This window comes from Wyeomyia smithii, chromosome 1 (assembly GCF_029784165.1).
Source record: "Wyeomyia smithii strain HCP4-BCI-WySm-NY-G18 chromosome 1, ASM2978416v1, whole genome shotgun sequence".
NCBI lineage: Eukaryota > Metazoa > Arthropoda > Insecta > Diptera > Culicidae > Wyeomyia > Wyeomyia smithii.
The window spans coordinates 106,567,497-106,584,047 of NC_073694.1; the positions used below are offsets into that span (position 1 = coordinate 106,567,497).

Below are 16,551 nucleotides of genomic sequence, written 5' to 3' on the forward strand. Positions count from 1 at the left end.
TCGACCTCTGATTGGTCGCACAATGCTTCTTTCCCTAACAAGGTCGACAGAATATACCTAGTTGACTAAGAATGCGCGCTTTGTGTTTTATGTATAATTCATTCCATGATTATGCCGATACCACACGGACGTTGGTTGTTGATCGTGAAGAAGAAAGAAAAGCCGGGTTTTAAATTTTGGCTGATCGTTCTGGGTACGTTGATACTTAAGCACCTGTCTATCTGGCGGCTGTTATGGAGTTTTCGGTAGCTGCAGAATTTTCGGGAATGGCAGGCAATTCTACTAAAGAAAACGGGAGATCTAGAATCATCGGCGAATGGTTATCCGTAATGATGATAATTGAACAAACTTGCCAGTGTTGTTACTGTTGTGAAATATAATAGCACCTTTTGGTGCTCTTCACCTATTTGATTGAAGTAGTTAAAATTTTTCAGCGTGTGGAACAGACGGAAAACCGCGAATTTCAGCATTTGCAAGCGAGGAAAAATTCAACATTGCCTCAAGAACGTGTTGGTGGCCCTGAGAAGAACCGGTTATAATATATGCTTGTTCTCGTGCTGGATGGCAGCAGATAACAGAAATGCAGCACTTACGCCCTTTCGTCTTAAATTAAAACGGTTATATTTTGATACCTCAGCAGAATTTTGACCTTCATACTCATGTCTACCATCGGCAATGTCAAACAGGCAATAATCTGCTTTCATGCGACACGGGGACGGGAACATTTTCTTCAACCAAGCTGCGCAACACGACACAAAACATGTTATTTTGTTGCTTCAATGAGAGTGCTATCGGTCCGGCTCGACAGAATGTCCACAAGAAATCATTTTTGAACAAACGTGCTACGAAACTGAGGAAAAATTTTAGAAACTGAAAAAAGAGGTGGAGCTTATCAAATGATCGCTCTGAGCCAGAATGAAGAGATGTTTTTTTTTTCGAACGTTGTAGAATGGTATAACTGGAAATGATCAAGTCACACATATTTTTCAAGTTATTTCAATTCACAACATTCGAAACAATTATTATGTCAGAGTGGATATTGCACGCTATCTGACTATGAAGCATTTATGCAATAATTGAATGAAAATTGCAATTGCAGCAATCGGCCTTTTTCAAAGCTACTAAATGTATTTCGAAGAGCATATTGAATGGTTATCAATAAACTGCAGCTGAGGTTTAATACTGCTGCAAATGTACAGCAGTCAGCACGTTCTGCTCACGATGCTGAGTCTATTTTAGAAAATTCACAACTCTTCATTAACAATGGTGTAAAGTCTTGTAGAAGACGGTTAAAGTTTAACATCACAGCAGCTCATGTCTACCATCGGCAATATCAAACACGCAAAAATCTGCTTCCATGCGACACAGGAACGGGAACATTTTCTTCAACCAAGTTGCGCAACACGACGCCAAACATGTTATTTTGTTGCTTCAATGAGAGTGCTATCGGTCCGGCTCGACAGAGTGTCCACAAGAAATCATTTTTGTACATCCGTGCTACGAATCTGAGGAAAAACTTTAGAAACTTAAAAAAGAGGTGGAGCTTATCAAATGATCGCTCTGAGCCAGAATGAAGTCACACATATTTTTTAAGTTATATCATTCCACTACGTACGAAAAATAATTCATTCCTATTTTCATCCCTATATAAGAGCCTGTTTAATTCGAAGCCGCTCATAATAGTTCTGAACAGCGACAACAGCAGTCCTCCCTTAGCAGCAGCGGGAGCAGTGCAATGGGTACCATCGATAGCGGATAGCGGCCACAACTGTGGCATGGCTGCGGATAAGCGAAGCAGTTTCTGCGGATCTCAGCATCGATAGCAGCTGGGCCAGCAGATGCAGGTATGAATGAAATCAATGAAATAAAACAAATTAAAATTGCAATATATAGGCGAAAAATACACAATTTTTATTTATTATTTTATGTTCAATAAAGCATACTTCTACTATCAAACTTTCTCTTCCTAAGTTTCTTGGTACCCAAATTTTTTTTTTTCTAAGTTTCTTGGACTTCAACCGAAATAGTAAAAAACGATTAATCAATGCATTTTGAAAGTTATAACAGTGAAATACATTACTCGGTAATATCGTGTACCTTGCATACTTTTGCATCATTATTTATGAACAATTATAAAAGCTAAATTATGACTCTCCAGCATCACTGCTTTACAGTGAAAAGTAACCACGTTGTATTTTCTACGTGACGATTGCGTTATCGGATTCAGCCAATCAGCAGCCGGTTCAAATTGGTTGCATGTAACGGTGACCAGCTGTCGCGTCTTGTCTTAGATATTCCCCACATGGAATGACGCGCTTTCGCATGATAGCGGCGGTATTAGCGGTAGATGCATTTGCCAACACTTCCTCCAGAAAAGCCGTGTCTAGTTTTCAATGTGAAAATACCTTTCTTATTTTGTTGACCGTGCGCCTTAGTCCTCACTGTGAAGGTAACACAGAGATGTTAGATAAATACTACATCCTATGATAAATTGAACAATTGTCTTTATAAGGACAACAAATGAATTAATGAAGATTTAATTTTGAAGTAGAATACTTCTCTCGGGAAGTTCGGCTACATAGGGATGTGAAATGAAAATCTAAAACTCAAAAAAGTGAGAAAAATTTCAAATGCTAATAAATCGGTTAGTTTTCGATGGATTTCCTTCGTTCTTGCAGCAATCGAAGCACGGTCGGCAGAGTTATGGACCTAGTAAATTGGGAATGCATCATTTGGCCTATATAAGAGCTTCATCAGATAATAAACAGACATTTCATCGGATATTAAATTGAACAACTGAAATTTGAAGAACACAAATGAATATTTGAAGAGTTTTTTCTCCTCTCCTTTCACATACTGAGGAGAATGACAAGCATGTGAGCCAGAATGAATGAGATGTATTTTTTTCGAACGTTGTAGAATGGTATAACTGGAAATAATTTAGTCACACCTATTTTTCCAGTTATCCCATTCCTTTCCATTGAAGCAAAAATAATATACGAAACATTTACGGAAAAATATATCGCTTCACAACATTAAAATGATTAACCCTAATTGAGTGTATTTCCAAAGCTATTGCAAAAAATTATTGACATAAGACAGGCTGTCGTAATTCTACGTTAACCTTGCGGTCGTTTCTTATAAACAACCTCTTCCACTTTTTCAATAAATTTTGTATATTTATTCATTTTGGATCTAACAGTATTTTACATTTTAAGTGATCAGCTTTTTGGCTATGCATCTTTGTTTTATTGGGGTTTTTACAAGGAAAATTGCTTGAATTTTAATGCTTTTATGCCTACTTCTCAAACCTGCTCATGTAATTCAAAACATTTGTTAATTTTAATTATTAAAATACTCTACCTACTTAACCTAAATTCAAATTTTGAATTAGTTCGTGCACAAAACTTGAGCACCTTATTCTAAATTTTTGACAGTACTTTTCGAACTTTTGCTCTAGAGGTTCGATACCAGCGTGATTATGAAGTTCACTCGTTTTTGTCTATGGTGGATAGTTTAAAGCCATCTTTAGTATCTTGTTTTGTACACGTTGAAGTCGCAGTTTATGAGACTGAGCGCATCCTTTCCACACAGGAATCGCGTATTCTATTGCAGGATAAATAATTTGCTTGTACACCGCCAAACGATTTTTGATGTTCAACTTGGATTTCCTATTTATCAGAGGGTACATGTGTCTTATAAGTAGATTACATTTGGTGATCACTTTTTCGACATGCGCTCTGAAAATCAGTTTGTTGTCAAATGTTGTTGGAGGAGATGGTCGCCAAACCGTATTCTACAGTCTTGTGGAGGAACAAGTTTTGGAGATTTTGAACGAGGGAATAATATCACTTGAGTCTTGGCTGCATTTATAACGATTTTCCAACTGGTGTAATATTCGGATAAAGCGTTTAGGCCCATCTGTAGATTTCTTGTTAATGCACGAATAACTTGACCAGTGTACATTATTGCCGTGTCGTCTGCAAATTGGGATAAAACACCTCCATCAGGCAGTGGAGGAATATCCGAGGTACATAAGTTATACAGTATTGGTCCCAATATGCTGCCTTGTGGTACACCAGCTGGGGTGGTATGTTCTTGGGATAAGGCATGGTACAAAGAAACCCTCAATGCTCTGTCAGATAATCTTCGTTAAGTACACTGGTGTGACGTCACATCCTGCGAATGATCCCATTGTTCCGTCACGAAATATTGGTCCTAAAGGTACGTTTTTAGCTTAGCCCAGAAGAATGAAAGCCTCCTGCTGAATTTCATAAAAACAGGTGGAATGCAAAACCGAGACATGGCCGTCTGCCCTTGTTCCCTAAGACAAGTTCATTGGTTAAGAAAACACAAGAGATCTTGAAGAAAGACCGCGAACGGTTCTGCTATGCCAACGTTTTTCATTCCGCGATGAACCAAAGCCACCGAGACATTGCATAACTCGGTGGTAAACAACAAAACTCGCCCAGCGTCGCTCATGCTCCCGCGTGGTTTTTAGCGCTCGAGTTAGCGCGCGTGTTACAGAGCGCAAGTTTACCACGCTCAATAAAAATAACTAGCGCTCTAGATTTTAAGTTCGAAAAATGAAATGGGCCGAGAGAGAACGCAGGCCAGAAAAGTATAGCTAGATAAACGGTAGCTCAGAGACCAGAGAGGAAAACCTCTCACTCTGAGTTACCTATAGAGTAATATATAAGCAAACTGGAGACGAAATAAAGTCAATCTTTTTTCTAAGAGTGATTCCGTGTGGTCCTTCTGACCATACGTACGGAAATCTTGTGCGTGTTTTTCCTTATCACAGTATTTATCACAAGATTCCGGTAGGGGGCTCGCAGCGCCCTCTACACTGGAAAATTAAACATATGCAGTTTATACATCAGCCCGTCATGCCACATTATCGAACGCTTTTTCGATGTCTTAGAGCGCCATCGCTGTTGTCTTAGACACCGATTTGTTGTGTTGGAGAGTTTTGAAGACTCTAGTTAGCTGGTGAATAGTTGACCGTCCTTTCCTGAACCCAAACTGTTTATCCAAAAATATACCGTTTTCATCAGCATATGATAGAATGCGATTTTGAATAGTTTTCTCGAACAGTTTCAAAAGAGCTGATAGAAGACTAATCGGTCAATAACTTTTTGGGCTACCCTTTACCCGGTTTTTGAACAGGTATTACTTTGGCCAATTTCCACAACGCAGGAAAGTCGCTCAATTCTAAGCATCCATTGAATATGTCCGATAACAACGTGAACATGCGATAGCTTAAGTGCTTAAGTTCTATATTTAGTATACCGTCGAAACCAGGAGCCTTCATATTTTTGGCTGACTTCACCAGACCGATTAGTTCATCGGCTGTTATTCTACATTCTCTCGAAAGCAAGCAGTGTGAGTTTTCAATCATATTTATTCCCTCGCTTACCGTTTCGGTATGTGGACTAATAATGCTCTGACCATATGCGACGAAACGAATTGCGATGCTAACGCATTAACCTTTTCCAGAGGTGTTACAAGACAGTAGCATCATTCTGGTTCTCAGAAGGGTTGAATGGGGGAATAGGTTTTGATTTTTTCTTCAAAATCTTTGCCATAGACCAGAAGGGTTTGGAATGAGGAGGTATTTGGCTAAGTTTACGTTGAAAATAGTCGTTTCGTAGTTCAATAATTTTTTCTTGGATGATTCGGGTAAGACTATTGGTCATACTCTTTTTGTCACGATTGCCAGTTCTCTTGTATTGACGGCGATAAATGCTACGGAGCCTTATGAAGTGCTTGATAGTACTGGCTATTTGGAGAGAGGTACTCACCTGTATATGTTCAGGAACCGCGCGCTCACGAGCCACGTTTATTGCTTGTTGAAGGGAAGTTGGTAACTCATCTATTTCAACCGGAGTAGATAGTGGTTGTTCCGATGAGACGCGTTGATCCACAATACGTTGAAACTATTCCCAGTTGGCTTGATGATAATTGCGTAGTAGTTTAGTATGTGCCGAATCAGCAGTTGCTCTCAGAAATAAAACCACCGGAAAATGGTCAGATGAGAGCTGTTGTATAGTCCATAGTCCAAATCCTTAGCTAATACGATTCCATTGCGATTTCGCCTCAGGTTTCCCCAAAGATCAAGTCGGGCGTTGAGATCACCAGCAATTACAAACTTTTCTCGACGCCGTGTTAACTTTGCTAAATCACTTCGTAATAAGTCGACAGTACCATTTCTGATACTTGCTTGCCTGGGACAGTATGCAGCTACTATGTTGATTAAACCGAGAGATGTGTTGACCTCGACACCGATGGTTTCCACGAGTTTCAACCGGAAGAAAGGCAACAAACGACAGGTAATGTTGTTTTTTATTGCTAGAGCGACTCCTCCTCCATTGGAACCGTTACGATCTAATCGGTAGACCCGAAAACAAGGCAGGTACAATTTTTCAGATGGTTTTAAGTGCGTTTCTGTTACAACTGCGATGTCAATATTTTTCTCGTTGAGGAAATCAGTGAATTCAATAGCCTTATTCCTTATAGAATAGGCATTCCAATTTACTACATTGAGTGATCTATCGCCCATATTGGATGACAAACATACCGAGAGCAAACACTTGGTCTTCTCTATGTAATCTTTGAAAGATCACTGAAAGCTCCTCAGAAGAGAATAAATTATCTTCCGGTAACTGGTAACTGCGAGGAAGAAGGCCCAGGTGTAGGAGGAGGGGCCTGTGAGGAGGCGACGACATCAGCTAGCCGTTGACGAGGATGCTGCGATGAACCGGCAATCGTCTGCTCAGACGACCGAAGAGAGTATTTATTATTTAGAGGAAGTGGTTGAAGTACAGGGATTTCCCGACGACCCGGTAGGGATGAAAACTGATTCTCAGTGAGTACAGATACTGGTCGGCGGCCCGACTGGCTGCCCGTTGATGTTTTTTCCGAATGTAAACAAAAATTTGCCGTTTTGCACACACTTTGTCTGCTGCATGGTGTTTATCGCCAAAGTTGATGCATCTGTACTCCTCTTCTTCTGACATACCGCAATCTGTTGTTAAATGATCTCCAGCGCACTTTCCGCATTTAGGTTTCATGTAACAATTTCGCGTTCCATGTCCGAAGCCTTGACATGTACTGCATTGGGTGATTTCACGATGTTTTGGTTTATATTTTTCCCAACGAACGATTATCTGAAACACACTACGGATGCTTTGAAGTTTCGCCAGGGAAGAGGAACCCTTTTCCAGATGAACCAAGTAAAGCGAGTCGCAAAATATCGCACCAGCAACAGTATTTTTCCGAGACATTGCGTAAATTGCTTTGATACTCAAACCATGAGTATTTTCTAGTTCCTTCTGTATCTCGCCCATACCATTGAAGGCATACCTCTTAACACCACTTTTATTGGTTTGTTATTTGGGATGTCATGAGTGTAAAACTCGTGGCTACTACTGTTAAGGTATATTGCTCCAGACTCGAGCAAACAATTTTGGTTCCAACGCTGCATAATTTCAAGGATGGCGTCATTTTTAACTTCAGTAGCTCACCTCTGAGTAGAGACACATCCTTGCATGAAGTAAATAACGGTGCAACTTTCTCCTTCCTTTCTACGTCCTGAGACCCATCATCGGGGGGAAGCACTGCGAATGGGTTGTTATCCAACAAATTGTCCGAACTATCTGCTGTTGCATCAGCAAGCTGCCGATGTGGTCGTTTTCCACCTCGTGAATTTAAAGGCTGCTCCTTGTGGCCTTTTCCCATCGTCCTAATGTACTCCAGTAGGAGACTTAGAGCCGGAGAAACTTGGTCACTAAACGTAATAAAACAACAATTCAATTGTGTACAACCGAAAAAATACATCCTATCGTGTTAATGGACAAACTAAGAATGATTGGGTGAAATGTTCGAACGGTACGTTTTATACCAAGGCTTCGTCAGATAGTCAGAAAGAAGGAGGAGTAGATGATGAATTGGCAAGGAAAAAAATTTCTTGAAAGCTGCGCCGGCCGTTGTCGTAATATTAACACCAGCACAAACATGCATTTTTGCAAGGTTTTTTCCGCTAGCAGCAGCATTTTGTGAAACAGAAAATTCAATTACCCGCTTCTATTATAAAACTTCGAGGCACCAAAAGGTGCCAGTTGCCGATTATTCTCGTTTACTGGTTAGTCCGTCCAGAATTCCAGCCATTTTAGTATTTTGCAGTAGCCATGTATTACTAACAGCCACCAGCATTACGGGTGAAACCGGCACGAGATGACCGGTACTATTTTGTCTTTCCTCGTTTCAGCTGCTAACACCTAGCGCTGTCGTAAAATTAACACCAGCACAAACATGCATTTTGGCATTTTGTTAAACAGAAAATTCAATTAACCGCTTCTGTTATAAAACTTCGAGGCACCAAAAGGTGCCAGTTGCTGATTATTCTCGTTTACTGGTTAGTCCGTCCTGAATTCCAGCCATTTTAGTATTTTGCAGTAGCCATTTACTACTAACAGCAACCAGCATTACGGGTGAAACCGGCACAAGATGATCGGTACTATTTTGTTTTTCCTCCTTCAGCTGCTAACACCTAGCGTCCGCATGTCACTGGTGCGGTTTTGGAATCAAAATGATGGGGCGCCAGCCGCTGTCGTAAAATTAACACCAACAAAAAGATACATATTTGCAAGGTTTTATCCGCTAGCAGCAGCATTTTGTAAAACAGAAAATTCAATTAGCCACTTCTATTACACAATTTCGAGACACCAAAAGGTGCCAGTTGCCGAATATATTCTTGTTTTCTGGTTAGTCCGTCCAGAATCCCAGCCATTTTAGTATTTTGCAGTAGCCATGTGTTACTAACAGCCACCAGCATTACGAGTGAAACCGGCACGAGATGACCGGTACTATTTTGTCTTTCCTCTTTTCAGCTGCTAGCACCTAGCATCCGCATGTAATCGGTACGGTTTAGTAATGAAACTGATGGGGTGAAATGTTCGAACGGTACATTTTGTACCAAGGCTTCGTCAGTTAGTTAGAAAGAAGGAGGGGCTACATAGAGAATGGATTGACAAGGAACGCAAATAAACATCGGAAACAGATAGTGACAACAACAAAAACAACAAGGTCAGATCGATTGTATCCGTTAGTGTCGACTGTGCTTGGGAAGAGAGGTAGTGATTGGCTGCGCGGTATGATTTAGACAATCGATAATAATTACCAATTTTTTAATAGTGTATCTCAAACAATAGTTTGTTTTTGTTACATAAATTTAACCGTAAAAAAACTTCCGATCGATTGATGCCAAAACCTCGAAAACCTGTTTATAAATGACTGTAAAATAAGCGCTCAAAACCTGACCACTTTTCCTTGGTTTTCCCTGGTTGAATTACTAGATATTCAAATTCAGATGCCTAACTTCCCCGAATCTTTCCAAAAATCCTTTTCATTCTCGCGTATAAAAAGATTTGTTTCGCGAAATCATTTTTTTCGTCACTAGAATCAACCAAACACTCCAGAACAATTTTCGCGTTTTACATTTAAATTTTGTTTGGCTGCAAATTTGCAAATATTAATAGCAAATTGTAGGAATCGAGACAGCACAAAGTTCAAAATACACTTAATGACAATTCGCCAATTTTGAGTATAATAGTTATTGAAGGCAACGTTGCGAAAAGTTCCACGGTCTAACGCAATTACTTTAATTAAACATACAAGGATAAAAAAATCCATTCACGCACAAACGAAGTAACCTGCAACAGAATTGTGTTGAAAACAATTGACGGACAGATAAATATGTTATTACTGGATGCGCAGAATTTTTGGGAAATACGACACACACAAACATTTTGCTAATGCTAGCTAGCGACGGTCTTTAGAAATTAGCAACTGCCGGCATTAAAAAGAAATAGATAAATTGGTAATCCACAATAGCAACGACCGGTGCGAACATCGGTTGCTATCCAAAATAGCAACGGCCAGCGTTGTGAAAATAGCAACTCACCGGTGCGCTTGCTCTTAGTGAAAATAGGTCCAATCATTCTGAAGAAATTGAGTAAGCTTAAGCAGTCTTTAGAATATGCTTCTTTTCAAAACGTGATTTCCTTCTTTTATACATATCTTTATACATAATTTTAAACCACATGTTTAATCATTAGTTAACGATTTTCATTTTGCACCAGTTTTGTTTAAATTGTGTAATTTCTGAGATAATGAAATTTCGTGATTACCACATATTGATACACGGTGCCTAAACTAAAAATCCGATTACAATGAAGGTCAATAGGATGTTATGAGGCCACAAGACCTTTTATTTTCAACTAATTTCGTGAAAACCGGTCTAGCCGGTCTGAGGAAAGTAAGTGAGTTTAAGCTGCCTTTAGTACAGGCTGTGCTTTTATAGCGTGATTTGACATTTTTATAAATAACGGACAAAATAACAAACCTATTACAATGAAATTCAATAGCAACCTATGGGACAACTAGGCCTTTCATGCGAGACTAATTTTGTGAAATTCGGTCCAGCCATCTCTGAGCAAAGTGAGTGAGTTTAAACAGCCTCTGGAAAACATTTCTTTGCATAATATTTGAACTATATGTTTAATCATTATAAAATTCATAAGTTAGATCATAAGAGTTCTGAAGATAGCCCGTTCATTTGATATCAGTTTTGTTGAAATCAGTTGTGTAGTTTTTGAGGTATTCATGTTTCGCGGTTTTTACGTTTTGATACATAACCTCTAAACCAAAAATCCGATTACAATGAAATTCAAAAGCAACCTATGGGGTAACTAAACCTTTCATTTGCAATAAATTTTACGGAAATTGGTCCAGCCATCTCTGAGAAAAGTGAGTGAGAAAAAAAAGTTGCACATACACACACACACATACACACATACATACAAACATACAGAAAATGCTCAGCTCGTCGAACTAAGTCGAGTAATATACGACATTCGGCCCTCTGGAGCACGTTCATACCTTTAGTTTTTTCAGTGATTGCTATACCTTTCTAGGAGAAAGGCAAAAAGTTTTTCTCTAAACCTTGCTGTAGAGCTCTAGACCCAAATTCCCCCCTAAATTTGGTCTCTTGACCATTGTGAATGTTAAAGAGAATATTTTTTTCTTCTAAGATAGAGTGCTGCAAAGAAATAATCAAAATACAGACCCCGTTCGATTTTGGCAACATGCCAGAAAATTTTCTGTTGCCAAAATGGAACCATGCCAAAAATGAACGGTTCTTTCTTCATGACTTTTTTGACTTTATGAGTGGTCAAAGTCGACCTTAACAGTAGAAATGGCCACCAATGAACTAGTTTTAGTTCCAAGTCGTTTGAAGTGTCGCTTGATGAATTTGGGCCGACGACCTAGATAGTTGATATTACCACCCGAACCAAAATACTTTCCTTTTTAAAAATGTTGAGCTTAAGCTGGTTAAAATAAATCAAGCAAACTACAAAAGTAAAAAAAGCTCAAATCAAACATAGCTTCAAAATAAAAATATAAAATTATTGTAGTCCTACGTCAACTATGCGGTCGTGTCTTGGATACCACCCTCCTACTATTTTCTTTCCAAAACTTTTGAACAGCATATCAAATTGTTATAAAGTTTGTTATTTGTAAGTTTGAGAGATGACTCGTTTGTATGACACTAGTTATGTTCAAATAAGTCGTTTAATACTCGAGATAGGGTAACGGGGGTATTTTGGCCTACATGCATATTTTGGCCCACCCGTTAACATTTTACGCATTTTATCTGAAGAATTCAATGAATATAAGAAAACTATGCATGCATCATTGAAATAACACACCTTAGCATCATACTACACTATAATTTTCGGCAAAAAACTGACTCTAGTTAGCATTATTTTGGAATTAGTTTATACATATTATAAGTTATGGCTGAGTCAACCTAAAGTCAAGAGGAAGTGGTAATATTCAAATCAACTTCCGGAAGCAATTGTAACAAATATGTATGTTTTTGAAATAATCCGTTGTTGTAGTAACATCAATAAAATATCATAGAAACAGTTTGTATACTAACAAGTTGGAAAAAGTTAAAATAGTAGTTTAAGGCATGGCCGAAATATGTTTGTCTTTTTCTAAAGCGAACATATTTTTTCCATGCCAAGTTTTAACAGCCATTCGGCCACTGCGCGCTAAACAAGAAGCAGCTTGTGACAATTTACAGGTAATTACTCCTTAATTTATCACATTCAACGATATGCAGTTTGCTGAGAATGCCTGTCAAACCGCATTCAAACCAACTCTTTTCATTTTTAGATGCCTAAAATTTACAAAAATTTACAGTAGAAGGATGTCCTCCTCAAACCTACTATTTCTACTCTGAAAATACCAATGATGATCTTAAACATAATGTGAATGCTATCGACTGTGACGTGTATCTCTTATTGCTTGGATTTTCGGCTCATCAGTCTTTAAGCTGAACTAAACGAAGTACTGCCTCTTTTCCTTCAACGTTTCGACAATATATTTTGTCTTTATCAAGAAGTCTACAAAAAACAAAGCAGAGATGTGTTTTCCCTATTTTAAAACCTTTTCCGAATGTCTGGTACTTACTAAAGCTTTTCGTTTTGTTTTCATTTGTAACTTATATAATACATAATTAACTGTGGTCTGTTTGCGTTTATCACATAAAATGGAACTATTTTAAATATTTTTTGTCATTGAATAATCTAGAAAAACTTGTACTCGGAAAAACATTATTTATGGTCACAATTGTTAATCTTCTACTAGTGTGTTGTCGAAAGCTTATCTAGATCAGATTGTCTGAGTGCGCATGATTGTCAGTTTCATGACGTCTATGAGTTTTATGTTGTTTATTATTGTTTTTTACTGTGTTAAACACACCTGCATAAATAGAACTTAACCCGTCTGTATCACTTTTCTTGTTAACTGTATTGTTGTTCGTTGCTATGTGGCATATTTCCAGAATCGTTAGTGCTGTTGTGTTTCTGTGTTGGTCGAGTATTTTAACATTGTTAAGATAAAATGTGTGTTGGGTTCTAATACAGAGGTGCAAGAGTGCTGTCTTTTCACTTAGTGTTGCGAATTGTGGATCTTCTATGTCGGTGCCTGTGTCAACAAGTTTCTGCAGTGCATTCAAGTTCGATCTGTGTCCGCTAATTCGTGTTTTTAACTTATTTGTAGTCATGCCAATATATTGTGAACTGCAGTCGTTGCATGAAATACTATAAATAACATTGGTGTGGTCGTCTTTTGCTATTTTATCTTTTGTTTGTGTATAATATTGTTTAGCCATGTTTGTCTTTCGTGTGGCTAACTTAACTGTTTTGTAATCGTTTTTCAGGAACTTACTGATCTTATCGGTGAGATACGGAATGTATGCTATTGACCGGTAAGTGTATTCCAGGTGTTCACTCGGCGATTGGTTGGAACTATGTTGCTCGGTACTCCTATAGTTTCTCTGGTTGATCAGGCGATGTCGCAGTGTCTTAGGGTAGTCGTTCAGCTTCAAATGTTGATCCATTATGTTGACTTTTGCAGACTCCGATAGGCCGGTGGACAACCTGTTCACTCTACTAATAAAATTGATGGCCATGTTTATTTTTTGGTGAGGTGGATGCGCCGAAAAATAGTTTAGAAAACGGCCACTTGCAATCGGTTTTTGGTACCATTCCGTCGATATATGTTGATCATCGTGTCTGACAAGTAGCATGTCAAGGAAAGGTAACCGGTTGTTTTCCTCTGTTTCACAGGTAAACTGGATGTTAGGGTTGTAGCTATTAAAAATCTTGAGCACGTAGTCAAGCTGATCGAGTGGAATGGCAGTGACTAAATCGTCGACATATTTTTTGATGAACGGCACTTTGATTTTAAGCTGTTTGAGTACGCAATCAAGCAATACCTCTGTGACAAGGTCCGCTACAATTGGCGATAAAGGGTTGCCCATAGCTGTTCCGAAGACCTGTTGGTGGTACCGTCCATCAAATTTGAAGAAACTAGCGTCGATGCAAAATTCAACCAGCTCCAGAAACAGGTCCAAGCAAATGTTCTTAGCGTTTGGTCTTATTTGGTCCCAGTAACAAATTACGTCATGGCATACTAGTTCCTTTGGAATGCATGTGAACAATGAAACCACATCCAATGAAATCAACGAATATCCAACAGGTAACGTGACAGTGTTGATGAAATAGCAAAACTCGAAGGAATCTTTAATGTTGTATGCACTATCCATGGAATTTTGAATAATTCTTCCTACGAACTTTGAAAGTTCATAGGACGGCGCCGTCATATTAGGTACTACAGGTCTCAAAGGTAAACCAGGTTTGTGCGCTTCAGGTAACCCGTAAATTCTTGGGCATAGTGCGTTCTGCGATTTCAGGTTGGAAGCTGTTTTTTTGTCGATTAGTTTCAGATTATGTAACCGCTCCACCAAAGAATTGTTTTTGCGTTGAAAAGAAGTGGTAGGGTCCCGGGTTAATAATTTCTATGTTTTGGTGTCCTCCAACAGTGCCATCATCTTCTGTCTATACTCATTGGCGAGCATTAGCACTGTTTTGTTACCTTTATCTGATTGTAAGACCATAACATCAGGATTAGTTTTTAAAAACTGTCTAGTGATTTTTTCAGCTTGTTCGCATGTTCTTGCTAGTGGATCCCACAGTTTGTTATGATTGCCAGCCTGGTACATATAGTTTTGTACGATATTTGTTAACCCGCAGCGGTTGCGATTTTGGGTTTCTATTTGAGGATTCGTTTTCAGAATGCTTTCTATATCGGCAATGAGATGAAAATATGGCGTTTTACTGGGATCAGTTTGCGGCAAGGCAAACTTTGGACCTAGGCTAAGCAAAAATTCAGTTTCAGGTGGTATTTGGACTGCCGTTCCATTATAGACAGCTTTTGTATTACTTTTTGGAAGGTGTTTGTCTATGCCGTCCAAAAGCCTTTGATGCAGACGATCAAACTTTCGTTTTGTAACTATTGTTTGTTTTTGAAAATTGTTCTCGTAATACAAACTCTGCTTTTCGAAAAAAGATTCAGTGAAATCTACTGGGACCACTTCTGTAAGTTGTTCAACGGTAGTTTTCATGGTGTTTTCAAGTGTGCGGATTTTGAAGTATGTGTGTTTAATTTCTATATTCAGAAGTGTTTTCTTAAACCTCGACACGCATCGATATAACTTATCAATGAATGGACTGTTCTCTTCAATCAACGGGAAAATACAACGAAAATTGTTCGTGATATGGCTAGGAAAAATACCTCTCCTGCAACAGCGAATAAGGAAAGATTTCCTGCTTTTCATATTTCCAAGTTTTCAATTAGCAACTGCGTAATCCTTAAACAATTTCCGTACTCTAGCTCCGAAAACATTGTCAATCTCCTGATAGAAACTGACATTGGTTAACTGTGCCATACTGACCGTAATGTGAATGCTATCGACTGTGACGTGTATCTCTTATTGCTTGGATTTTCGGCTCATCAGTCTTTAAGCTGAACTAAACGAAGTACTGCCTCTTCTCCTTCAACGTTTCGACAATATATTTTGTCTTTATCAAGAAGTCTACAAAAAACAAAGCAGAGATGTGTTTTCCCTATTTTAAAACCTTTTCCGAATGTCTGGTACTTACTAAAGCTTTTCGTTTTGTTTTCATTTGTAACTTATATAATACATAATTAACTGTGGTCTGTTTGCGTTTATCACATAAAATGGAACTATTTTAAATAATTTTTGTCATTGAATAATCTAGAAAAACTTGTACTCGGAAAAACATTATTTATGGTCACAATTGTTAATCTTCTACTAGTGTGTTGTCGAAAGCTTATCTAGATCAGATTGTCTGAGTGCGCATGATTGTCAGTTTCATGACGTCTATGAATTTTATGTTGTTTATTATTGTTTTTTACTGTGTTAAACACACCTGCATAAATAGAACTTAACCCGTCTGTATCACTTTTCTTGTTAACTGTATTGTTGTTCGTTGCTATGTGGCATATTTCCAGAATCGGTAGTGCTGTTGTGTTTCTGTGTTGGTCGAGTATTTCAACATTGTTAAGATCAAATGTGTGTTGGGTTCTAATACAGTGGTGCAAGAGTGCTGTCTTTTCACTTAGTGTTGCAAATTGTGGATCTTCTATGTCGGTGCCTGTGTCAACAAGTTTCTGCAGTGCATTCAAGTTCGATCTGTGTCCGCTAATTCGTGTTTTTAACTTATTTGTAGTCATGCCAATATATTGTGAACTGCAGTCGTTGCATGAAATACTATAAATAACATTGGTGTGGTCGTCTTTTGCTATTTTATCTTTTGTTTGTGTATAATATTGTTTGGCCATGTTTGTCTTTCGTGTGGCTAACTTAACTGTTTTGTAATCGTTTTTCAGGAACTTACTGATCTTATCGGTGAGATACGGAATGTATGCTATTGACCGGTAAGTGTATTCCAGGTGTTCACTCGGCGATTGGTTGGAACTATGTTGCTCGGTACTCCTACAGTTTCTCTGGTTGATCAGGCGATGTCGCAGTGTCTAAGGGTAGTCGTTCAGCTTCAGATGTTGATCCATTATGTTGACTTTTGCAGACTCCGATAGGCCGGTGGACAACCTTTT

At 38.5% G+C, this 16,551-nt stretch overlaps 1 protein-coding gene across 8 annotated transcripts in view; it reads right to left on the reverse strand.

Moving 5' to 3' along the window:
• Positions 1–16,551, reverse strand: part of LOC129718457 (syntaxin-binding protein 5) — a 1,078,665-nt gene that overhangs the window by 544,224 nt on the left and 517,890 nt on the right. For 6 of the 8 annotated variants that reach the window (XM_055669251.1, XM_055669249.1, XM_055669252.1 and 3 more), the window contains one exon: positions 13,300–13,689. The exons of the other annotated variants lie outside the window; for them this stretch is intronic. In XM_055669251.1, the coding sequence (XP_055525226.1) occupies positions 13,300–13,689 (390 nt within the window). The remainder of the gene's footprint in view (positions 1–13,299; positions 13,690–16,551) is intronic. 8 annotated transcript variants of the gene reach the window in all.